Genomic DNA, 22,032 nt, shown 5'->3' on the forward strand with positions numbered 1-22,032 from the left:
TTTTATTGAAGTATTTACAATATTGTGTTAATTTTTTAAAATAAATTAAATTATTTTATTTATTTTTGGCTGCGTTGGGTCTTCGTTGCTGTGTGCGGGCTTTCTCTAGTTGTGGCGAGTGGGGGCTACTCTTTTTTGCGGTGCACAGGCTTCTCATTGCAGTGGCCTCTCCTGTTGGGGTGTGCAGGCTCTAGGCGCGCGAGCCTCAGCAGTTGTGGCACGCGGGCTCAGTAGTTGTGGCACGTGGACTCCAGAGCGCAGGCTCAGCAGCTGTGGCGCACGGACCTAGTTGCTCCACGGCATGTGGGATCCTCCCGGGCCAGGGCTCAAATCCGTGTCCCCTGTATTGGCAGGCGGATTCCCAACCACTGCACCACCAGGGAAGCCCTGTTGTGTTAATTTCTGATGTACAGCACAGGGATTCAGTTATACACGTGTATACATTCTCTTTCATAGTCTTTTCCATTATACTTTATGACAGGATATTGGATATAGTTCCTTTTGCTGTACAATAGGATCTTGTTGTTTATCCATTGAGCATTGCTCTTAATTGCAAGAAACAGAACCCAACTCTGGTAGATTTTAGCAGAAGAAGAATTTATTTTATTTTATTTTTTAAAAATTTATTTATTTATTTTTGGCTGCGTTGGGTCTTTGTTGCTGCGTGCGAGCTTTCTCTAGTTGTGGCGAGCGGGGGCTATTCTTCGTCCTGGTGCGAGGGCTTCTCGTTGCGGTGGCTTCTCTTGTGTTGTGGAGCACGGGCTCTAGGCACGCGGGCTTCAGTAATTGTGACACGCAGGCTCAGTAGTTGCGGCGCGTGGGCTTAGCTGCTCCGCGGCATGTGGGATCTTCCCGCACCAGGGCTCGAACCCATGTCCCCTGACTTGGCAGGCGGGTTCTTAACCGCTGGGCCACCAGGGAAGCCCAGAAGAAGAATTATTAAAGGGATCCTAGATTGCTCAAAGAAATGCCAGGAGTGCTGAGAGCCAAGTGTGGATGATTCGCAGGAGGAGCAAAGGTCAGGATATGGCTGCCTCTGCTGCCACTGCCTCTGCCGTGTCCTAGACACTTCGGCTGGTGATGCTGATCCATTGGGGCTGGATGCTGGGTGCTGCTTGTGAGCCCCAGCTCCTCCTCCATCTCGGGGCCACTACCGTAATCCCTGGTTCTTGGTATCACTGCATCTGGACTCAAAGTCTAGGCAGTGCCTCTGATGAATGGGGCATGAGTGTACGGGTTGCTCCAGAGCTGCTAGACTGGTGAGGGACATGCTTCCTACACTTGCATTTCCTCTCCTGGGAGGTGGGCTCTGTTCCCAAGACTCACGATGAGGAACTCCCCAAATGTGGTAAAGACGTTCAGATGCAAGGCAGCCAAAGGAACAATGGTCATCTTTACCTCTACTGTATGAATGATGCAGCTAGACCTGGTGGAGGATACAGAGGTGAATCACACCTAGAACTTGCCTTCAGAGGCCTTATAGACTTGGAATTCTCTTCCTTTCAACGTGTACATTTATTTGGCACCAGAGTCTGCAAAGCCCTCTCACGCTCATTGTTTCGTTAGCTCCTCCCAACAGCCGTGTCAGGAAGACAGAACTGATATTACCTCTATTTTATACTTGAAGAAGCTAAGAAGTTAGGTGATGAGCCAAGGTCCCACTGCTGGTGAGTGGCAGAGAGAGAACTTGGCCTGTCCTCTGATTCCAGGACCAGTGTCAACCAGAGGACGGGGTCACAAATATTGTGCTTCGCTGATTCCTAGGCATGTGGTTTTTCCCCACATTAAAAAAAAATTTAAGTAATTAATTAATTTTTGGCTGCGTTGGGTCTTCCTTGCTGTGCGCGGGCTTTCTCTAGCTGTGGCGAGCGGGGGCTACTCTTCCTTGTGGTGCGTGGGCTTCTCATTGCGGTGGCTTCTCTTGTTGTGGAGCACGGGTTCTAGGCGCACGAGAGGACGGGGTCACAAATATTGTGCTTTGCTGATTCCTAGGCATGTGGTTTTTCCCCACATTAAAAAAAAATTTAATTAATTAATTAATTTTTGGCTGCGTTGGGTCTTCCTTGCTGTGCGCAGGCTTTCTCTAGCTGCGGCGAGCGGGGGCTACTCTTCCTTGTGGTGCGTGGGCTTCTCATTGCGGTGGCTTCTCTTGTTGTGGAGCACGGGTTCTAGGCGCACGGGCTTCAGTAGTTGTGGCACATGGGTTCAGTAGTTGTGACGCACGGGCCTAGCTGCTCCGCGGCATGTGGGATCTTCCCGGACCAGGGTTCGAACCCGTGTCCCCTGCATTGGCAGGCGGATTCTTAACCACTGCACCATCAGGAAAGTCCCCACATTTTTATTTTGATGTTAACGAAACAAGCCTTCTTTATTTATTTTTAACTTTTCATCCCAGAAAATTTCAAATGTACACTAAAGAAAATAATATAATAAACTCCCATTACCCAACACTTCAATAATTACAAGTTATGGCCAGTTTTGTTTCATCTGTAATCCCACCTCACTCCCACCTCAGCCCCCAGTAATTTAGAGCAAATAGGCTTCCTTAAAAAATAGGACTTTTTTTTTTTTTTTTTTTTTGCGGTACCCGGGCCTCTCACTGTTGCGTCCTGTCCAGTTGCGGAGCACAGGCTCCGGACGCGCAGGCTCAGCGGCCATGGCTCACGGGCCCAGCCGCTCCGCGGCACGTGGGATCTTCCCAGACAGGGGCACGAACCCGTGTCCCCTGCATCGGCAGGCGGACTCTCAACCACTGCGCCACCAGGGAAGCCCAGAACTTTTAAACTTAGTGATTACACACTTCACATGTCTATTTCTCTTTTATCACCTCATCAAGACACTAGATAGAGTATGGCACCACTTTATGCAAATTTGAAGTAGCACAACAAAAGTATCAACAAAGTCTCATTTTATTTATTTATTTATTTGCACGTTTACTTTAAAAAAAAATTTTTGGTTGCGTTGGGTCTTTGTTGCTGTGCGCAGGCTTTCTCTAGTTGCGGTGAGCGGGGGCTACTCTTTGTTGTGGTGTGTGGGCTTCTCATTGCGCTGCCTTCTCTTGTTGCGGAGCATGGGCTCCAGGCATGCGGGTTTCAGTAGTTGTGGCTTGCGGGCTCAGTAGTTGTGGCACACGGGCTTAGCTGCTCCACGGCATGTGGGATCTTCCTGGACCACTGCTCGAACCCTTTTTCCCCTAGCATTGGCAGGCAGATTCTTAACCACTGCGCCACCAGGGAAGTCCCTGTGCAACTGTTGTTAATAGCCCAAACGGGGCCATCAAGTGCTGATATTTGTGCTTAAAAACTTGCTCTCATATCAATAACTTTGGAATAGAAGTTAAATGTGATAAATTGTTCTGAAGAAGGCCAGGCTCCACACAGCCAGTATTGTTTGTTTAGAATAGTTGCCCACATTTCAACGCTTCTGAAATCAGATGCATCTTATAATCAATCATATATCATAGTTTAATTGGCAGCTTTAAAAATGTCTAGTGGTGTGTAAAATAAGGGAGCGTCTTCACTTGATGGAGCTGTAGATTTGTTGGAATGCAGTCACTAAGACAAGGGTAGAAAGTGACAAGGGACAGAAGGAGAGCTGGGAGGTCAGGGAAGTCTCTGTGGAGGAGTTGTACACGCCCACCACCCCTTGGTCCCTTATCTGAAGCTCTAAATTCCAAAGGCTCTGGAAACAAAGTGGGTTTTTTTTGGTACCAAAACTCATTTGGCAGAAAAACCTAATTTGAACTAATGTGAAGTAATTTATAAGTAATTTATAAATATAATATATAATGATAACTAAGTGATAACTTTAGTTATTCTACTCACTGTGAAGATCAAGCTGTTTAGCTGCAGAAATATTAATGTTTGATGATGGAGTGTTATCTCAGCCCCTTGCGGGGGGAGGGACAGGAGGAGATGTTAGGTAATATTGGGATATTGGGTCTGTATACCGCATTGGCACTGCCTTCTTCTTCCTCTTATTATTTTTTTGGCCGTGTTGCGCGGCTTGTAGGATCTCAGTTCCCCAACCAGGGATCCGTCGAACCCGGGCCCCGGGCAGTGAAAGCGTAGAGCCCTAACCACTGGACCACCAGGGAATTCCCTGCACTGCCTTTTAAAAGGCCATAAAATTCTGAATTTTGAAGCATATCTTGACCCAAGGGTTATGGATAAAGGACTCTGGATTGTATCTGAACTGCAGGTTTATGGGTGGATATCATTTAGATGTGTGAAGATGTGGAGGGGATTTTAGGGAGAGGAAAAAGCATCATCCCCCAGCATCTGGGATCCAGGTATAAGTCGTTATCCAACCATTACGTTTGCTCTAAAGGCAGAGATGACCTGCCTTTCTGATAACTCCTCTCCCTTAATTCGTGATCCACACGCAGTTGGAGGGCTGGACTTTCTGGGTTTGGCTTTTCCCTACAGTATTAATGCCCTCCTTTTCCCACAAATCACCTGACTTCCCCGCAGACTCTGTAACACACCCTTTGGCTAAAAAAGAGCATTAGGCAATTGGGAAAATTCCCCAGTCCCTCCTTTCTCCGCTGTGGCCTGGGAAGGAGGAATCTCAGGCCTCGGCATATGCAGTTCTTGTTTCCAAAGCAGAGGGAGCTCCAAGATCAAGGCTGAGTTCCCCTTTCCCTAAGTCACGGTCTCCCAGCCCCCTCTTTGTTTGGATCAGGGAATTTCAGACATGCACACTGGGGTAGAGAATCACAGGAACGGAACCAGGACAGGGAGGCGGAGGTTCCTGCACCCAGGTCCCGTGCTGCTCTTCCTGGGAGCCGGCAGGGTTGCCCGGCACGCCCACTGGCAAGAGAGACGGGACTGACCCACTTGTTCCCATCAGCTTCTGAAGGTAAAGACCTTAAAATCAAAGAGCAGAGCTTTGATGGAGGAAAATGGAAGGCAGAACACTTTACATAGGAAGGTTTTGGGCAAAGATGGAGGGCTGGAAAGAGCAGAACCCAGAGGGAGAATATAGACCACTTATTTCTCTTAGGTTGACCCCATCCACCTCCATGTCACCCCACCACCACCTACCACTGTTTTCAGGGTTAGAAGCATATTTGGCAACGCTTTTCTAAGAACTATGGGGAGATGGCTTGTCTTTTTAGTAAAGGTTAAAACAACAACAACAACAACAACTGGAAAATTAAGGTAGGAAATTGAGGGAATACCTTTCCTTTCCTTTCATGTTTCTTGTCATTCAGCTGTCCCTTTTCTCCTTCCACATCCAGCCCTGTCTCAGACCACTTCTCCCAAGGTCACTGCCTTCCCCTAGGAAAAGAAGCTCATTCCTCCATCAGGGGTCATTGGGAGAAATACATGCAATAATACACAGTCAGGAGAGCTGGTTCGAGGTGATAAGGGGGATCCTTGTCAAAAGAAGAAGGAGACATGTCATAGGTGGAGGGTCATCATGGGGAAAGACTCCTGAAATCCTGAGCGGAAAAGGGGATATTTATTGTTCTGTTAGGGCAGGAGAGAGACTGACCGAGTCGGGGCTGGGGTGGGTGTTGAGGGTGACGGAGGAGAACAGAGGAAGCAGAAAACTGGGAGAAATTACTCATTATTTTGGAGAAAATCTGGGAGAAGGTCCTGAGAAGCTAGGGGAGAAGGATAAGATATAGTTTCAGTCTAGAACCAGGGCGAGTGTGAGAGGATGGGTGTCGTCCAGTAATGATTAATGATACGGCTCTGTTGAACCTCTGTGTTATTCTTACCAAGGTGACATTGGCCCCTTACCACCCGAGCAGGTGCCTGTGTGCTTGTTAGACAAATACAACCAGGTCTGCCACCGCTTTAGGTCCAAAGTCCAGAGGTGCAGAGAGCCAGGACCAAGAGACGAGCTGCTCACCAGGGATGGACAAATTGCCAGAGATGTGGTGAGTGATCACGGGTCTACCGAGATGTATGTGGACCCCATTCCCTTCATCTTCTCAAGAAAATGGCTCAGATCTGAAGCCTGGGTTTTGCTTTGACCTGGGCCTTTTTGCTTTGTTCCGACCCAAGATTCTCCTCCATGTGCTGGAGCCCTTCGCCTTTCCCATCCCTTCTCCCTGCACTTGTCTGCTGGTACCTGGGTCACTCACCTCTCCATATGTCTTTTTTATTTTTTCAGGTGCATCGTCCTGTTTTCCCTTTTGGCATGGGTTTATGCTGAGCCTACTATGTATGGGGAGATCCTGTCCCCCAACTACCCTCAGGCATACCCCAATGAAGTAGAGAAGTCTTGGGATATAGAAGTTCCTGAAGGGTACGGGATCCACCTTTACTTTACCCACCTGGACATAGAGCTGTCTGAGAACTGTGCATATGACTCAGTGCAGGTATACTGTAATAAGCACGTAAAGGAGGGGGCTGGGGTGGTGGACTGAGAGGATGCAGGAGGGGGTGCCACCGGCATACAGTGAGCTGCGCTCACATAGTCCTAAGATGGGAAATGGTCCAGTCTCTCTGTCCCTTTTTCTCTGACCTCCATACCAAACTATTTCCCTTTCCTAGCTTCTTTTGACTCTTCTCTTAGATAATGTCAGGAGGCCTTGAAGAAGGGAAACTCTGTGGACAGAGGACCGGCAAGAATCCCAACTCCCCAGTGGTGGAAGAGTTCCAAGTCCCATACAATAAACTCCAGGTGATGTTCAAGTCAGACTTCTCCAACGAAGAGCGTTTCACTGGGTTTGCTGCATACTATGTGGCCGTAGGTAAGGCTCACCCCTCTGTGTGCCTCATTGATCCAACCACATGATTAGAAGCCGGAAAAACATTGAGCAATGCAGGGAGTGAGGGTTCTGTTTATAACTCTCATGAAGTGTTGACTTGGCTTGGATCCCTCCATGAATTGCTTTTGTGAAATTCAAATGCATAATCATATCCTGGTGATGATGATAGTAATGATAAAAAACAGATAATGAGCAGTAATTTATTGAGAACCACTATGAACTGGGCACTGTGTTAAGAACTTTACCTATATTAATTTAATCTTCACCTCGATTCTTAAACTAGGCGTTATTATCTCTACTTAAAGATAGGGAAAGTAAGGACTAGGGAAGTTAAATAACTTGCCAAGACTCACACAAGGAATGTATGGTATTCAAACCCATTTAACGTATGGCAAACAAACTTTCAAATTCTGTGTGCGTCTCCAGCTATCTCCGGGGTAAAATGAAGTCAGGACATCTCATAAAGCCAAAGTATTGTTTAGATTTGACAGAAGTGCCAACATCGTATAAAGTAATACATGTACTAATTATTCCTCCCTGCAGAAGACATTATCAAGTTAAACTTGCAGAGTGTCGTCTCTGGAGCTGAAATGCTCTGTTTGTGAGAAAGGTCAAGGGTCTCTGGCATTGAGAGCGCTCCCCTATAGCTGTGCAATGGTAGAGCGCAACTCTGGAATCATAGTTCACAAGAGTAATATAGAATAATACCATCCTGAAATGTGATTCATTGAATGTCTTTAAGCAACAGACCCTTCCTACTTTTCTTACCCTTGCAGTGTGGGGCTTAACCTCATTCTTCCTTCTAGGTCTCTGTCCTTGACCTCAATCTTTCTCTACTCTTTGCAGATGTAAATGAGTGCGCAGACTTTGCAGATGCCCCTTGCAGCCACTTCTGCAACAACTTCATTGGTGGTTACTTCTGCTCCTGTCCTCCAGAATACTTCCTCCATGATGATATGAGGAATTGCGGAGGTGAGCTTGGCATCAAGGAGGGTGCATGTTCCCTGGGATTTGGAATGGCTTGAGGCGTCAGTAGGGGGCTTGTCTACCCTTCGATTTTGATTAGCCTCAGCCTTGACTTGGCATCGATTTTAATTTTTTAATAGTTTACAAGCTGATTTCGTTCTTTCTTTCTTTTTTTAAATTTATTTATTTATTTTTGGCTGCATTGGGTCTTTGCTGCTCCACTCAGGCTTTCTCTAGTTGAGGCGAGCGGGGGCTACTCTTCTTCGTTGCACTGCGCGGGCTTCTCACTGCGGTGGCTTCTCCTGTTGCGGAGCACGGGCTCTAGTTGCGCGGGCTCAGTAGTTGTGGCGCACGGGCTTAGTTGCTCCGCGGCATGTGGGATCTTCCCGGACCACGGCTCGAACCCGTGTCCCCTGCATTGGCAGGTGGATTCTTAACCACTGCGCCACCAGGGAAGTCTGGCATCTATTTTTAGTTACCCATAAACTGAAGGGGAGCTACAAGAGTGGAGGAAGACAAACCTACAGGGTCAGATTAATTAATTGGAGAAGAGAGATAGGTGCCTGTGTCAACCTGGGGCTCTCCATAACCACGAAAGGCTCTATCATCAGCAATGTGATAGAAACCCAATAGGTATTGGGTATCTCTGCTGATATGTATTGGGTATGAAATTGTGGCATGTGGGCTTCAATCAATCAATGTGACAGTCAATCATTGTGGACTGTCAATTCATGAGAAGTATCATAGAAAAAGGCAGGGACGCCTTTGCTTGACCCTATATTTGATTCTCCTTTTCTCTTTTTCTCCCTTAGTCAACTGCAGTGGGGATGTATTCACCACACTGATTGGGGAGCTCACAAGTCCCAATTATCCCAGTCTATACCCAGAGAACTCGAGGTGTGACTATCAGATCCTGTTGGAGGAGGGGTTCCAAGTGGTGGTGACTATGCAGAGAGAAGATTTTGATGTCGAACCAGCTGATTCTGAGGGCCACTGCGCTGACAGTTTACTTGTGCGTGATGGATGATGAACTTTTCTCCCAACTCACACAGAGAGACTTCTCCTTGAAGACAAATTATATAGCTTTCTGCCCCTTCTTTTCTTTTTTTCCCCTCCTTCTTATTTTATTTTACTTTTATCCCTTCCATTTTGCCTTTTTCTTTCAGTTCTTTCTCTCTTCTGATTTCATCATTTTGTTTCTCTTCAGTTTGTTGCAGGAAACCAGAAATTTGGTCCTTACTGTGGTAATGGATTCCCTGGGCCACTAACTATTGAAACCAAGAGTAATGCTCTCAATATCATCTTCCAAACTGACGAAACAGATCAAAAAAAGGGATGGAAATTTCGTTACCATGGAGATCGTGAGTAACTTAGAAGTTGCTCTTTGGTTAGTGGTACCAAAGTCCTTGCACAATGTAAAATCAAAACAGGTAGATTGTTGTATGGATAGGTATCCTGAGAATACTCCACTTCCTCAGCAGGATCTAAACCTGTCAGTAGTTGCTAGAAATGCCTCAACTTCTAGGAATCTTTCAACTGGACTTGTGAATGCAGACAGCTTGGGGGTGGTTCATTAGTAATGCCATATTAATTAATTAATAATTCTTTTCGCCACACCATGTGGCTTGTGGGATCCTAGTTCCCCAACCAGGGGTCGAACAGGTGCCCTCGGCAGTGAAAGCACCAAGTCCCAACCGCTGGACCGCCAGGGCATTCCCTGTCATATTATTTTAGACACCTCCGTATTGGAATGCTGGGCGTCAGGATTGAGGATGACTGAACAACTGTAGAAAGTGTGAGAATGGTGTAACTATCACAGAGATTCTCCAACTATTTGGTAAAAAGTTTTTTCCTCTCCTTTCCAAGCAATCCCTTGTCCTAAAGAAGTCACTGCCAATTCTTTTTGGGAGCCTGATAGAGCAAAATATGTGTTCAAAGATGTGGTGAAGATAACCTGTGTGGATGGGTTTGAAGTTGTACAGGTAAAGCACTGTTAGCGGCTTCTCTCTAGTCCCTAGGTCAGGATGAGCGTGCTGGAATTGTCTCATCGTTTAGCGAGCGTTCTTGGTCCAGCAAGGTCTAACACCTTCTCCGTAAAGAGAACCGCTCAGGATCTTTAGTCTTTCCTTGTCAGTCATGAAGATCCTTGGACAGCTTGACATTCCCTTTTTGGCTTTGGTCTTCCTGGGGCAGGGGGTTGTCTAAAAGTTGCCTTTTAACCCCAACTCCTGGGTGCTTTGGGTCACTCTGCTACGATGTCCCCAAGCTTCTTGTGCTGAGGACTCCTCATTGATCCAAGACCAGAGATCGATTCCATTTCTGCATTTTGATTCCCTATATCTCTCCTTATAAATTAATGGAGATGTTTATTATTGTCCAGGGAAGTGTCGGCTCGACATCTTTCTATTCTACTTGCCAAAGCAATGGAAAGTGGAGTAATTCCAAACGGCGGTGTCAACGTATGTACCTCTTTAAAATGGGACACTTCTTTTTTTTTTTTTCCTCCCAAAGGAAATGGAAAGATTAGTGCATTAAGATACAATGCATGGTTTCCTCTTAGGCTGGTGAGAGTGTAGATTGAGTTTTTGAAGGGAAGTCAGTCATGGAGTCCCAGCCTTGATCTGATCCCAGGCCAGCCAGACTAGCAGGTTTCTTCCAAAGAGGCTGTGAGATTGGTAGAGCTAATAGCATTATATGGGTCCATTCCTTCAGAGGCCTCACCAACCACTGAGAAGCAGGTTCATCCTTGTGGCTTTCAAGGGGCTATCAGACCTGGCAGGACTCAGTGGGCTAGGGTGTTGAGGGATGCCAGTCGGAGACCATGGCCACAGAGAGGCTGACATGGAGGACTCATCCCAGGTGTGCTTATGGATGTGGGGAGTGGGGAAGGAGTCAGGAACACGGCTCGGAGGATGGACTGGCCCAGTGACTCCTCCTGGGAGGAAGCGGCCATCCGGACCTTCTCTCTCCTGCTTTCCTCTTGTAGCCGTGGACTGTGGCGCTCCAGAACCCATTCAGCATGGTGGAGTCGAAGATCCAGAAAATACTCTATTTGGTTCTGTCACTCGCTACACTTGTGAGAAGCCATATTACTACATGGAAAATGAAAGAAGCGGTAGGTTTCTTTGACTAAAGAAAAGAGAAGGAAAGAATGAGAGTGTTGGAGGGCGAATAGCACAGTCTGCCTGGGTTGGGTGCTCCCTGCGGTGGAAGCACAGAGTCCTAACCACTGAGCCACCAGGGAAATCCCCTGACCAGCTATTTAATGGAGAACAGGAGTAATGCTTCCAGCTTCAAGTCATTATTCTATGACACCTTACTTTCTCGTTGGAGAGGTCTTGGTGGTGCTGGATGAAGGTCTGGATGGCTCACAATATGTCCCACTTCATTGCTTTTAATTTAATTTAATTTAATTTAATTTATTTTCCCACTTGAAGCACTTTCCCAGCCTCTACTGTAACCTTCTTCCTTCTGCTTTGGAGACTGTTCCTTCCCCTCCCTTGGCAGGATAGGGGCCAGAGAGATTGTTTGGAGGATGTTCTCAAGATTCTTTTCTAGTTGGTTTGATCTGATCGCCTCCTCAAATCCCAGAGGTGCTAAGGCTCTGAAAGAAAAGGGGGGGGACGGACTCCACAAGATGTGATGGTGAGTGTGTCCCCTGTCCCTTGTGCCGTTCCAGAGGAGTATCGCTGCGCTGGCAACGGGAGCTGGGTGAATGAGCTGCTGGGCACAGAGCTGCCAAAATGTGTTCCAGGTAATCAGGGCTCAGGCTTGGGTAGAGAGCACGGCCACAGGTGCGGTTGCATGGGTCTCACCTTCTAAAAGTAGCGGTAATCCTCTTGGGAAGGGACTTGACAGTCTGGGCTGCCAGAGTCTAGCTCAGTGAGGTGGAGACAAAGCTGGGCCGTGGACCTTCCAGGGCCTTGGGGAATTCATCACCACACTGTCAGGCTGACGGCCGGGAAAGAGAAAAGTCAACCGGTGACAGTTGGTGTCAGAGTCCGGGCCAGTTAGGTCTGGTAATGTAGAGGTAGTAAGGGCGTCTAGGATTGCTAAAAACAGGGCCTGAAATAAGAGAGTGAGGAATCAACACTCAGAAACAAGACTACTCGAAGAGCCTAGTTATTTTTATTTTTTTATTTTTTTTCTGTACGCGGGCCTCTCACTGCCGTGACCTCTCCCGTTGCGGAGCACAGGCTCCGGACGCGCAGGCTCAGCGGCCACGGCTCACGGGCCCAGCCGCTCCCCGGCATGTGGGATCTTCCCGGATCGGGGCACGAACCCGCGTCCCCTGCATCGGCAGGCGGACTCCCAACCGCTGCGCCACCAGGGAAGCCCGAGCCTAGTTATTATATTAAAAGTCTATCTGGGCTTCCCTGGTGGCGCAGCGGTTGAGAATCCGCCTGCCGATGCAGGGGACGCGGGTTCGAGCCCGGGTCCGGGAAGATCCCACATGTCGCGGAGCAACTGGGCCCGTGAGCCGTGGCCGCTGCGCCTGCGCGTCCGGAGCCTGTGCTCCGCAACAAGAGAGGCCGCGGCAGTGAGAGGCCCGCGTACCGCGATGAAGAGCGGCCCCCGCCTGCCACAACTGGAGAAAGCCCTCCCTCAGAAACGAAGACCCAACACAGCCATAAATAAAGAAATAAATTTAAAAAAAAAGTCTATCTGACAACGAGATATAGAGGAATAAAAGAAATAAGGGATTGCACAGAGATCAGAGTTGAGTAGAAGAAGGTTCCCAGGCAAAGCCAGAATAATAATAATCATCCTCTTAGTAGCAACAGTGTGATTGAGAGCTAGGGACCGAGCTAGCTCTCAATCAAATAATCAAATGCAATCAAACAATTGCATTTATTATCTCATTCAATTGAGTCTTTGCAACAACACTCTGGGGTAGGTGTTATCGGTGCCGTTTTACAGTGGAGGGAACTCACTGCAAGTTCACAAAGTTAGGAAGGGGCGTGGGTAGGCTTTGAACCCACGTCTGTCTGTTATGCTCAACTTGGAGTCCATTCAGGCTGACTAGTGAGGGACTTAGGAAAGGCAACTTTATCTGAAATAAAATTCCGTTTTAGTTATATTCGGTAATGGCAAAGCAATCAAACCTGGATCCAGTCAATGGGGGATGAGATGAAAGATGGAAAAAGAGAACCCTCCGCAGGTTACTAGGCGGGACTCAGCTGCAATTAGGACTTGAGAAAAGAAGGTGTAAAGTGTTTGATCTGGGCATCAGAGGAAGGTAGAATGCTCGCCTCCCCTAACACCTGTATGAGGACAGGGTTGCCCAGCTGGGCCCAGGCTCCCAGCTGGGCCCCCGGCCCCATGTGCCGAGCCTGGGGTGAAGTGTCCTCCCCACACTGTGAGTTAAGCTGTCCATAGCGTGAGGCTCGTTTGGGTTCAGTAATTCGCACACGGCCTCGGTTTAAACCAGTCTTTCCCACAAGCCAGCTTTTGGCACTGGCAAAGTGGGATGTTTGGTCCTTAGGTCAGTTCAGGATGAGTCAGGCGCTGAGATCGTTGACCAGATATTTGGCTATGTTGTGCTGAGAACGCTGAGGCCCAGCAGGTGTTTGAGTGGCTGTAAGATTTGCAGGGGGCCAGCAACCTACCCTGCTCCCTTCCCACCTTGTTTTCGTTCCTCCCTAGCCTGTGGCATCCCTGGCGAGCCCTTTGCAGAAAAACAGAGGATATTTGGGGGCTCCGCTGCAAAGATTGAGAATTTCCCCTGGCAAGTCTTCTTCTCGAACCCCCGGGCTGGCGGGGCTCTCATTGGCGAGCACTGGGTGCTGACGGCTGCCCACACCGTGGAGGGAAACCGTGACCCAGTGATGTACGTTGGATCTACCTCAGTGGTCACTTCACAACTGGCAAATGCCCAGATGCTCACTGCTGAGAAAGTGTTTATTCATCCCGGTTGGAAGGTCCTGGATGCCTCTGAAATCCGGAAGAATTTTGACAATGACATTGCGCTGGTGCGGCTGCAAGACCCAGTGAAAATGGGACCCACTGTCTCCCCTATCTGCCTGCCAGGCACCTCCTCAGAATACAACCCCTCAGTGGGAGATCTGGGGCTGATCTCGGGCTGGGGCCGAACAAATACCAGAGATCATGTTCTTAAGCTCAGAGGGGCCAAGTTACCTGTCGCTCCCTTAGCAAAGTGCCGGGAGGTGAAGGGGCTAAATCCCAGAGTAGATATAAATTCCTTTGTTTTCACTGAGAACATGATCTGTGCTGGGGGTGAGAAGGGCGTTGATAGCTGTGAAGGGGACAGCGGTGGGGCCTTTGCTCTACAGGTCCCTAATGAAGAGAACCCCAAATTCTATGTCGCTGGCTTGGTGTCCTGGGGCCCCCAGTGTGGTACCTATGGGATCTACACTCGTGTCAAGAACTACGTTGACTGGATCATGAAGACGATGCAGGAAAATAGTGCCCCCAGTACAGCCTAACCCTACAGATCCCACCAGCCTCTCTGAGGCTGTGACCCATCTGTTGCTTTCTATTCCTCCCAATAATCCCATTATTTCACCATGACTGAGAGAAGACATGGGGGTGTGATTTAACTAGAACTTGATTGTTGGGATACCCGGTTGGAGGTGGGGTTTGAGCACGTCGTTGTGTTGGTCATTCAGTGTAGTTGGAGTCCCTGGGGTCCTCTCCCCCGAATCTGTCCTGTGGACAACAGTGTGGGAAGGGACACTTATCTCGTACTGTCCCACCGGGAGCCCTCTTTCCTGATGATTGCTTCCTGTTCCAGTTCTGACTCTGCAGTTCACTGTGGGGCACACCCTTGATTTTTGTTTCCCCTTTACCTGTTTGCAGTTTATCATTATCAGTGTCTACTAGCTACCGGTAATAAAGCATGTTTATAACCCAGTTCTGGCTGACTTGTCTTATTCCACATCAAGACTTCAGCACCATAGAAAGGGAGTGGGATGGGCTGTTGTGTCCTGGAAATTCGGGCCCCTAGCAGCTAATATATTTTTTTTTGGCGGTACGCGGGCCTCTCACTGCTGTGGCCTCTCCGGTTGCGGAGCACAGGCTCCGGACGCGCAGGCCCAGCGGCCATGGCTCGCGGGCCCAGCCGCTCCGCGGCACGTGGGATCCTCCCGGACCGGGGCACGAACCCGCGTCCCCTGCATCTGCAGGCGGACTCTCAACCACTGCGCCACCAGGGAAGCCCGCAGCTAATATTTAATTGTTGTGAAAACAGGGAACTCAGTTTCTCTCCCCTCTTCCAATTGACATTTACTGAGTATTGTGGATTAGCATAACGTCAGCCCAAGGTACCGGGTTCTGTTTTTGAAATTCATCAAATGTACTTGAACCTCACTCAGACATCCACATACAACAGTTAGAATTGTCTGATTAAGATCTTTCAGTCTAAAATTTTGTGGTATAAGTTGTTTCAATATGTCTCCTGAAAATGAATTTTCCTTTAGTGTGCATTTGTATAATACAATATTATGACTCAATGAAAAAGAAAAACAAAAGAAATTCAGCATGTGCTCATCTGCTTTCCTGGTGGTTTTGGTTACTTTGTCAGTCAGGCAACAACGTCTTCTCTGGATTGAACTCTGCACCGAGATGTTATAGCTCATCTTGGTGAGGAGGGACCCAAAGACTCCCTTCTACTTTTTCCCAAGGGAACAGAAAAACAAACAAGTGAACAAACAACTCCTCATCCGCACAAAATGACTAGTGGTGAAAAAGGACCAGACAATAGAGACTAGTATTTTTTTTAATTGAAGTATAGTTGATTTACAATCTTGTGAATATATATATATTCTTTTCTTTTTTCTTTTTTTTTTTTTTTTTTTTTGCGGTACGCGGGCCTCTCACTGTTGTGGCCTCTGCCGTTGCGGAGCACAGGCTCCGGACGCGCAGGCTCAGCGGCCATGGCTCACGGGCCCAGCCGCTCCGCGGCACGTGGGATCTTCCCGGACCGGGGCACGAACCCGTGTCCCCTGCATCGGCAGGCGGACTCTCAACCACTGCGCCAGCAGGGAAGCCCTATATTCTTTTTCATATTCTTTTCCATTAGGGTTTATTACAGGATATTGAATATAATTCCCTGTGCTATATAGTGGCACCTTGTTTTTCATCTATGTTATATATAGTAGTTTGGAATCTGCTAATCCCAAACTCATAATTTATCCCTCCCCCCACTTTCCCCTTTGGGAACCATAAGTTTGTTTTCTATGCAGAGATTAATATTTTTTAAACTGAGGACAGAAGAGCTATCTTAGGGTGGCCATTGCCCTAACAGGTGTCTTACGAAAGCCATGGCCTGAGATTAAGAGTTCAGGGACACTCTGGTCTGTTTGATGTGACACGTGGCTTTCAGGAGAACAGTTTTTATCAGAAGCCAAAAGGGGTATATTTGTGGCCCATCAGAAAGGACTTTGATCTTCCATGGACCAAAAGGGCAAAATTCAACAGCTGACCTTAGGCTGGTGGTTAATACATGATGAAGTAACCAGAACTCTAATCAAAAGTTCTGAAGAACCAAATGGGACTTCCCTGGTGGCGCAGTGGTTAAGAATCTGCCTGCCAAGGCAGGGGACACGGGTTCGAGCCCTGATCCAGGAGGATCCCACATGCTGCAGAGCAACTAAACCCGTGCGCCACAACTACTGAGCCTGTGCTCTAGAGCCCGCGAGCCACAACTACTGAGCCCGTGGGCCTCATCTACTGAAGCCCGCATGCCGAGAGCCCATGCTCTGCAACAAGAGGAGCCACTGCAATGAGAAGCCCGGGCACTGCAACGAAGAGTAGCTCCTGCTCGCCGCAACTAGAGAAAGCCTGTGTGTAGCAATGAATACCCAACACAGCCAAAAAACAAACAAAAAAACCAACAATAGGAAGCTACTGGAAGTATCGTGTCAAGTCAACCAAGCAGCATAAAGCCATTTACTTTATCCCTTAACTCTATACCTGCCAACTACCTTCCCCTACCTGCCTGTCGTTACATGTGCCATGGAGTTGACAGTGTACCCTGGACTACAGAGTTTTAGGCAGGAGAAGGGGGATTCCTCTAGAGAAAACAAAAATTGGAAAAATATTAAGAAACATGCTTGTGATGTAGAAATTTTCCTTCTTTTCAATAATTGGAGGAGTAGAAAAAAAATCAACCTGGAATCTGACAAATAATAGAAAAAGGAAGTCCATCCCTGCCAGAGAGAATCTTTAGTCTATTTGGGTTCTGCCCTCGCGGATGGGCCGAGGTATTGGTGAAAGGATTCGCTTGTTGCTGCTGCCTTGTACAGTAGGATGGGTCTGTTTTTTTGCAGCGTTAGCTGTACTACCAGATCATTTCCCTGGGTGAGGGGCAGGGAGGGGTTTTAAGTGAATCATCATCAGAGACTTTGGAGCTGGGAAAGGCTCATCACCAAGGCCTAGAAGGGCTAGAAAATCATTCATTGTGGCTTAAAAGACATCAATCGTACGGCCTTGAAAGTCACTTGGGAATACCGTGTGTGCTTCACCGGAAACTCAGGAAAAGACTTAACTTTTAAAAAAGCAGGTGAATTGTCACATTTCTTTGGTCAGAAGAAAATGGACTGGTGGCTCAGCTCCTCACGCTGGGGGAAAAAAGTGGAGCCTAGAGGACTTTACGGGAAGGACCCTAGTTGAAACAGGACTAGCCCAGAAGGGGCTTGAGGGATTTTGGGATTCTCAAATGTTGCTTTTACCATGATTTCTAGAACCAGAAAAATATTCTATGAAAATGTGACTTTTTACTTTCTGCATAGCTGTTCTTCTTTTTTTTCAATTTTCCATGCAACATAATCAAGAATTTATTTGAAACACCTTATGATATGAACTGAAATAAACTTGGCAAACTACAATTATCCTGAAGTTTTATTCCATGAATTCAAATCGACCTACTCCTGAAGCCTCCCTGTGCCAATTCCCCAGGATGGCTTTTCTACAGTGATTTCAAGTGTAGCACTGCCCGAGAACCTTCGGGGCGTGACCGTGCGCGCCCAGGGCACTCGGTGGAAGAAAGCAGCAGCAACTAAGCTTCAACTGTGACAACTTGAATAATAAGCATAATGCATGGAATGTCCTCCTGAAAGGCCTCCAAAGTCATATACTCCACTTGTCATCAATCACCTAATTTTTCCACATGGTTTTAAGACTTCTGTGCCTTGATTCTGTTAAAAATGTCAACAAACACTAAATCAGACCCCGTGTTTTCATGTAAGCAAGTTAGAGGACTAGTCTCTGGAATTTGATAGGTGTAGCTAGTTAACACTACTACTGCATTTCTAAGTGCTTGGTTTTATGCGTGGATTCCAGGGCTACTTCAACACCAGTTAAATCAAACATACTTTCATAAAATTGTCATTTAAAGAGGATTCTGAAACTAAATGATGGAAGAGAACCACTGGAAATAAGAGGGGGACGGCATGGGGTGAGGGGTAGGGGGGAAAGTAAAGGAGAAACCGTAGGAGGGCAGAGTACAGCTGGCACTGTATCTGTGATACTCAGACACACTTGCGTGTCTAATGATATTAACTTGATTTGCCTAGAAGACAGGCTGATCATCAGAATTCTTAACTTGGCTTTCAATCACGTGACAAAATTGAAAAGTTTAACACGGAAGGCTTGTGAAGTGGAAGGCAGGTGGTGGATTTTCCAATTATTATGCTTGCATTTCGAACTCCTGCTTTAGACTTCTCAAGTAAGCGTGCACGTTCCCGAAGCTATGGTACTTGGCTAAGTACACGAGCACCCCTGCCGCACACCTCCCCCCTCCCTGCTGACAGAAGCTGCAGTTGCAGATCCCGCGACGCGGTGGGCAGTGCCCGTTTGGGTCTAGCAGAGCATCCCTGACTTCTTCACCATAAACGGTTTCTAGGGCAGGGACCGCAGAACTGGCCTCGAACGCCCCAGCACTCTGGGTTTCTGCAGTTTGTCTTGGTATCGATAGTTTTCTGGTGGCACTGATGGCAAGTCGATCCCAATGAGCGGTTATAGATCTTCTCTCCAGAGCTGTTGCAGATGTTGTCCAATTCTTCCCATGCGATTTCGTCCACGGGGCGAATATATAGGGAAGGGTCATGGAGCCGGGGCGACGACTTTGGGGCATGTCATCTTCGTTCATGTAGCCGGCCAGGGGCTTCCTGTTTCTCACCAACATGTCCTCCTCCTCCCCCTCCCCCTCCCCCTCCTCCTCCTCCTCCTCTGTGGGCAGCGCGCTGAGCCACCCAAGGACCTGGGACCTCGACCTGGTGAAAGGACGAGCTCTCTGCTCAGGGTTTCTCCTGCAGGCTACACCTGGGAATGTGCGCCTTTGGGGTGTCTTTGGATGTGAACTGGGGTCTGGCAGGGAACGCCTTCCAGGGAAGGAGCCAGGGAAGCTTTCTAATTCTGACATTAGTTTTGCAAGCATTGCTTTGTTTCGCTTTATATTTAAAGCCCTTTTCTCCCCAAAATTCATACCACTTTCGTCTTCTGAAACAGAATTGGAATCGATCACGGAATTCTCTGAGGGCTCGGGGTGGGGATGGGGCCGCTGCTCTTTTGCTGGCTGCTCCCCCGGTGTTTCTTTTCTTTTTCTTTTTAAAAATTTATTTATTTTATTTATTTATTTTTGGCTGCATTGGGTCTTCGCTGCTGCGCACGGGCTTTCTCTAGTTGCAGCGAGCGGGGGCTACTCTTCGTTGCGGTGTGTGGGCTTCTCATTGCGGTGGCCTCTCATTGAGGAGCACGTGCGGGCTCTAGGCACGCGGGCTTCAGTAGTTGCGGCACGCGGGCTTCAGTAGTTGCGGCACGCAGGCTCAGTAGTTGCGGCACGCGGGCTTCAGTAGTTGCGGCACGTGGGCTTCAGTAGTTGTGGCATGCGGGCTCAGTAGTTGCGGCATGTGGGCTCAGTAGTTGCGCACGGGCTTAGTTGCTCCGCGGCACGTGCGATCTTCCCAGACAAGGGCTCGAACCAGTGTCTCCTACACTGGCAGGTGGATTCTCAACCACTGTGCCACCAGGGAAGCCCCTCCCCCGGTGTTTCGAGTTGGGAACTTCATGGCTACCTGGAGAGGTCCGGAACGTCTTCACTGACTTCGGTGCGACAGCCCGCACGGTCTGCCCGCAGCCTCATTCCACCTCTGAGAAACCGCAAAACGATTCATGCTCAGAGTCGGTACGAAAAACACTGGCCAGTTGGTTAGTGACATCTGGCCTTGGTTTCTGTAAAAGTCCACAGTGGTCTAACACATCTTGCACCTCACTTTCTGAAAAGCTGCAGAAAGATTCATTAGCAGAATCCTCATAAAAAACATTTGCCAGTTCTTCACTGATAGCTGACCTGAATTTAGGTTTTGTGTTCACAAAATTATCAGAAGCAAAGCTGTCACAACTGTCATCAGAGGATGACAAGGTTTCCATGGAAATCAGCTTCGCATATCTGAATATCTTGAAGTTCTTCTTTGCTCTGCCATCCTTTTGCAGCATGTGGCGAGCGTCGATGCTGGGGCCGGCTCTGGGAGCGGGGAGAGCCCAGAAGCCTCGCCCATCGCCGTCCCACCTCTCAGGGGCCGGAGCCCCAGCCGCGCGGGCCGGGGGGCGAGGTGAGCAGAGCCCGGGTGGAGGGCAGCTGTTTGTTTGGTTGGTTTTTTATAATTAATTAATTAATTAATTAATCTTTGGCTGCCTTGGGTGTTCGTTGGGTAGCGCGGGCTTCGCATTGCGGTGGCTTCTCTCCTTGTGGAGCTCCGGCCTCTAGGCGCTCAGGCTTCAGTAGTTGTGGCCGTGCTGGTTTAGTAGTTCTGGCTCGCGGGCTCTAGAGCACAGGCTCAGTAGTTGTGGCGCACAGGCTTAGTTGCTCCGCGGCATGTGGGATCTTCCTGGACCAGGGCTTGAACCCGCGTGCCCTGCATTGGCAGTCTGGTTCTTAACCACTGCATTACCAGGGAAGTCCCCAGCTGTTCTTTTTTAAAATTAAAAATATGAGAAAACTACTTTTCAGCTTTATTGAGGTATAATTGACAAAACTGTAAGTTGATTAGTGTAGAATGTGATGATTTAATATACATATATATTGTGAAAAGATTTCATCTATCAAGTTAATTCACATATCTCTCACCTCACATATTTATCCTTCAAAAAAATTTTTGGTGTGTGTGCGAACATTGAAGTCCTACTCTCTTAGCAAATTTCAATAATACAATATAGTGTTATCAATTATAGCCACCATATTATACATTAGATCCTCAGACCTTACTTACCTTATAACTGAAAGTCTGTACCCTTTTACCCATTGCTCCCTATTTCCCCCATGCCTCACCCCCGGACAACCTCTTTTCTACTTTCTGTTTCTATGAGTTTGCCTTTTAAAAAAATTAATTAATTAATTAATTAATTTGGCTGCATGGGGTCTTAGTTGCGGCATGTGGGATCTAGTTCCCTGACCAGGGATCGAAGTCCTCTGCACTGTGAGTGCAGAGTCTTAACCACTGGACCACCAGGGAAGTCTCACTTTAAAAAAAAAATATTTCATATATATGTGATATCAGGCAGTATTGCCTTTCCCTGGCTTATTTCACTTAAAATAACATCCTCCAGATTCACTGATGTTGTTGCAAATGACAGGATTTCCTTCTTTTTTAAGGCTGAATAATACAATATATATTGTGTCTGTACACACACACACTATATTTTCTTGATACATTCATCTGTTGAGAGACACTTAGGTCGTTTCCATACCTTGGCTATTGTGAATAATGCTGCAGTGAACACAGGAATACAGATATCTCTTTGAGATAATGGTTCGTTTATTTTGGATATACACCCAGAAGCAGGATTGCTGGATCATATGGTAGTTGTATTTTTAATTTCTTGAGAAGCCTCCATTCTGTTTTAATAGTGGTTGTATCAATTTACATTCTCAGAGACAATGTACAAGGGCTCCTTTTTCTCTACATCCTTGCCAGAATTGATATTTCTTGCCTTTTTGATAAATAGCCATCCTAACAGATGTGATAATAGATAATAGCCATCCTAACTGATGTGAGGCGATATTTCAATTTTTTTTTTTAGGCCATGGCAGGATCTTAGTTCTTTGACCAGGGAGCAAACCTGCACCCTCAGCAATGAGAGCATGGAATCCTAACCACTGGGCTGCCAGGGAATTCCCTCACTGTTGTTTTGATTTCTATCTCCCTGATTATTAGTGATGCTGAGCACTTTTTCATGTACCTGTTGGCCATTGTATGTCTTCTTTGGAAAATGTCTATTCAGGTCCTTTGCCCATTTTAAAAAATTGGGTTATTTCCCTTTTTGCTATGGAGTCATATGAGTTCCTTGTTTGTTTTGGATATTAACCCCTTGTCAGATAG

General features: G+C 47.5%; 1 protein-coding gene and 1 pseudogene across 3 annotated transcripts; one reads left to right on the top strand and one right to left on the bottom strand.

The window, feature by feature from the left end:
- Positions 1 to 4,715: 4,715 nt before the first annotated feature.
- On the top strand, positions 4,716 to 14,566 carry C1S (complement C1s). Of its 3 annotated transcripts, none has more exons than XM_024129334.1 (12): positions 4,716 to 4,860; positions 5,733 to 5,890; positions 6,127 to 6,334; positions 6,532 to 6,709; positions 7,574 to 7,699; positions 8,506 to 8,705; positions 8,901 to 9,054; positions 9,560 to 9,675; positions 10,074 to 10,152; positions 10,680 to 10,808; positions 11,373 to 11,447; positions 13,340 to 14,566. In XM_024129334.1, the coding sequence occupies exons 2-12, from the start codon at positions 5,868 to 5,870 to the stop codon at positions 14,137 to 14,139; spliced, it is 2,088 nt and encodes a 695-aa protein (XP_023985102.1). In that variant the 5' UTR covers positions 4,716 to 4,860; positions 5,733 to 5,867; the 3' UTR covers positions 14,140 to 14,566. The 3 variants fall into 3 exon arrangements, with proteins under 3 accessions (XP_023985102.1, XP_007108373.1, XP_007108374.1); XM_007108311.3 differs by having other exon boundaries at positions 4,727 to 4,860; positions 5,762 to 5,890; XM_007108312.3 differs by having other exon boundaries at positions 4,727 to 4,860; positions 5,812 to 5,890.
- Positions 14,567 to 18,341: 3,775 nt separating this feature from the next.
- On the bottom strand, positions 18,342 to 20,974 carry LOC102990174 (cell division cycle-associated protein 7-like; annotated as a pseudogene).
- Between the last annotated feature and the right edge of the window lie 1,058 nt (positions 20,975 to 22,032).

Source organism: Physeter macrocephalus, chromosome 6 (assembly GCF_002837175.3).
Source record: "Physeter macrocephalus isolate SW-GA chromosome 6, ASM283717v5, whole genome shotgun sequence".
Lineage (NCBI taxonomy): Eukaryota > Metazoa > Chordata > Mammalia > Artiodactyla > Physeteridae > Physeter > Physeter macrocephalus.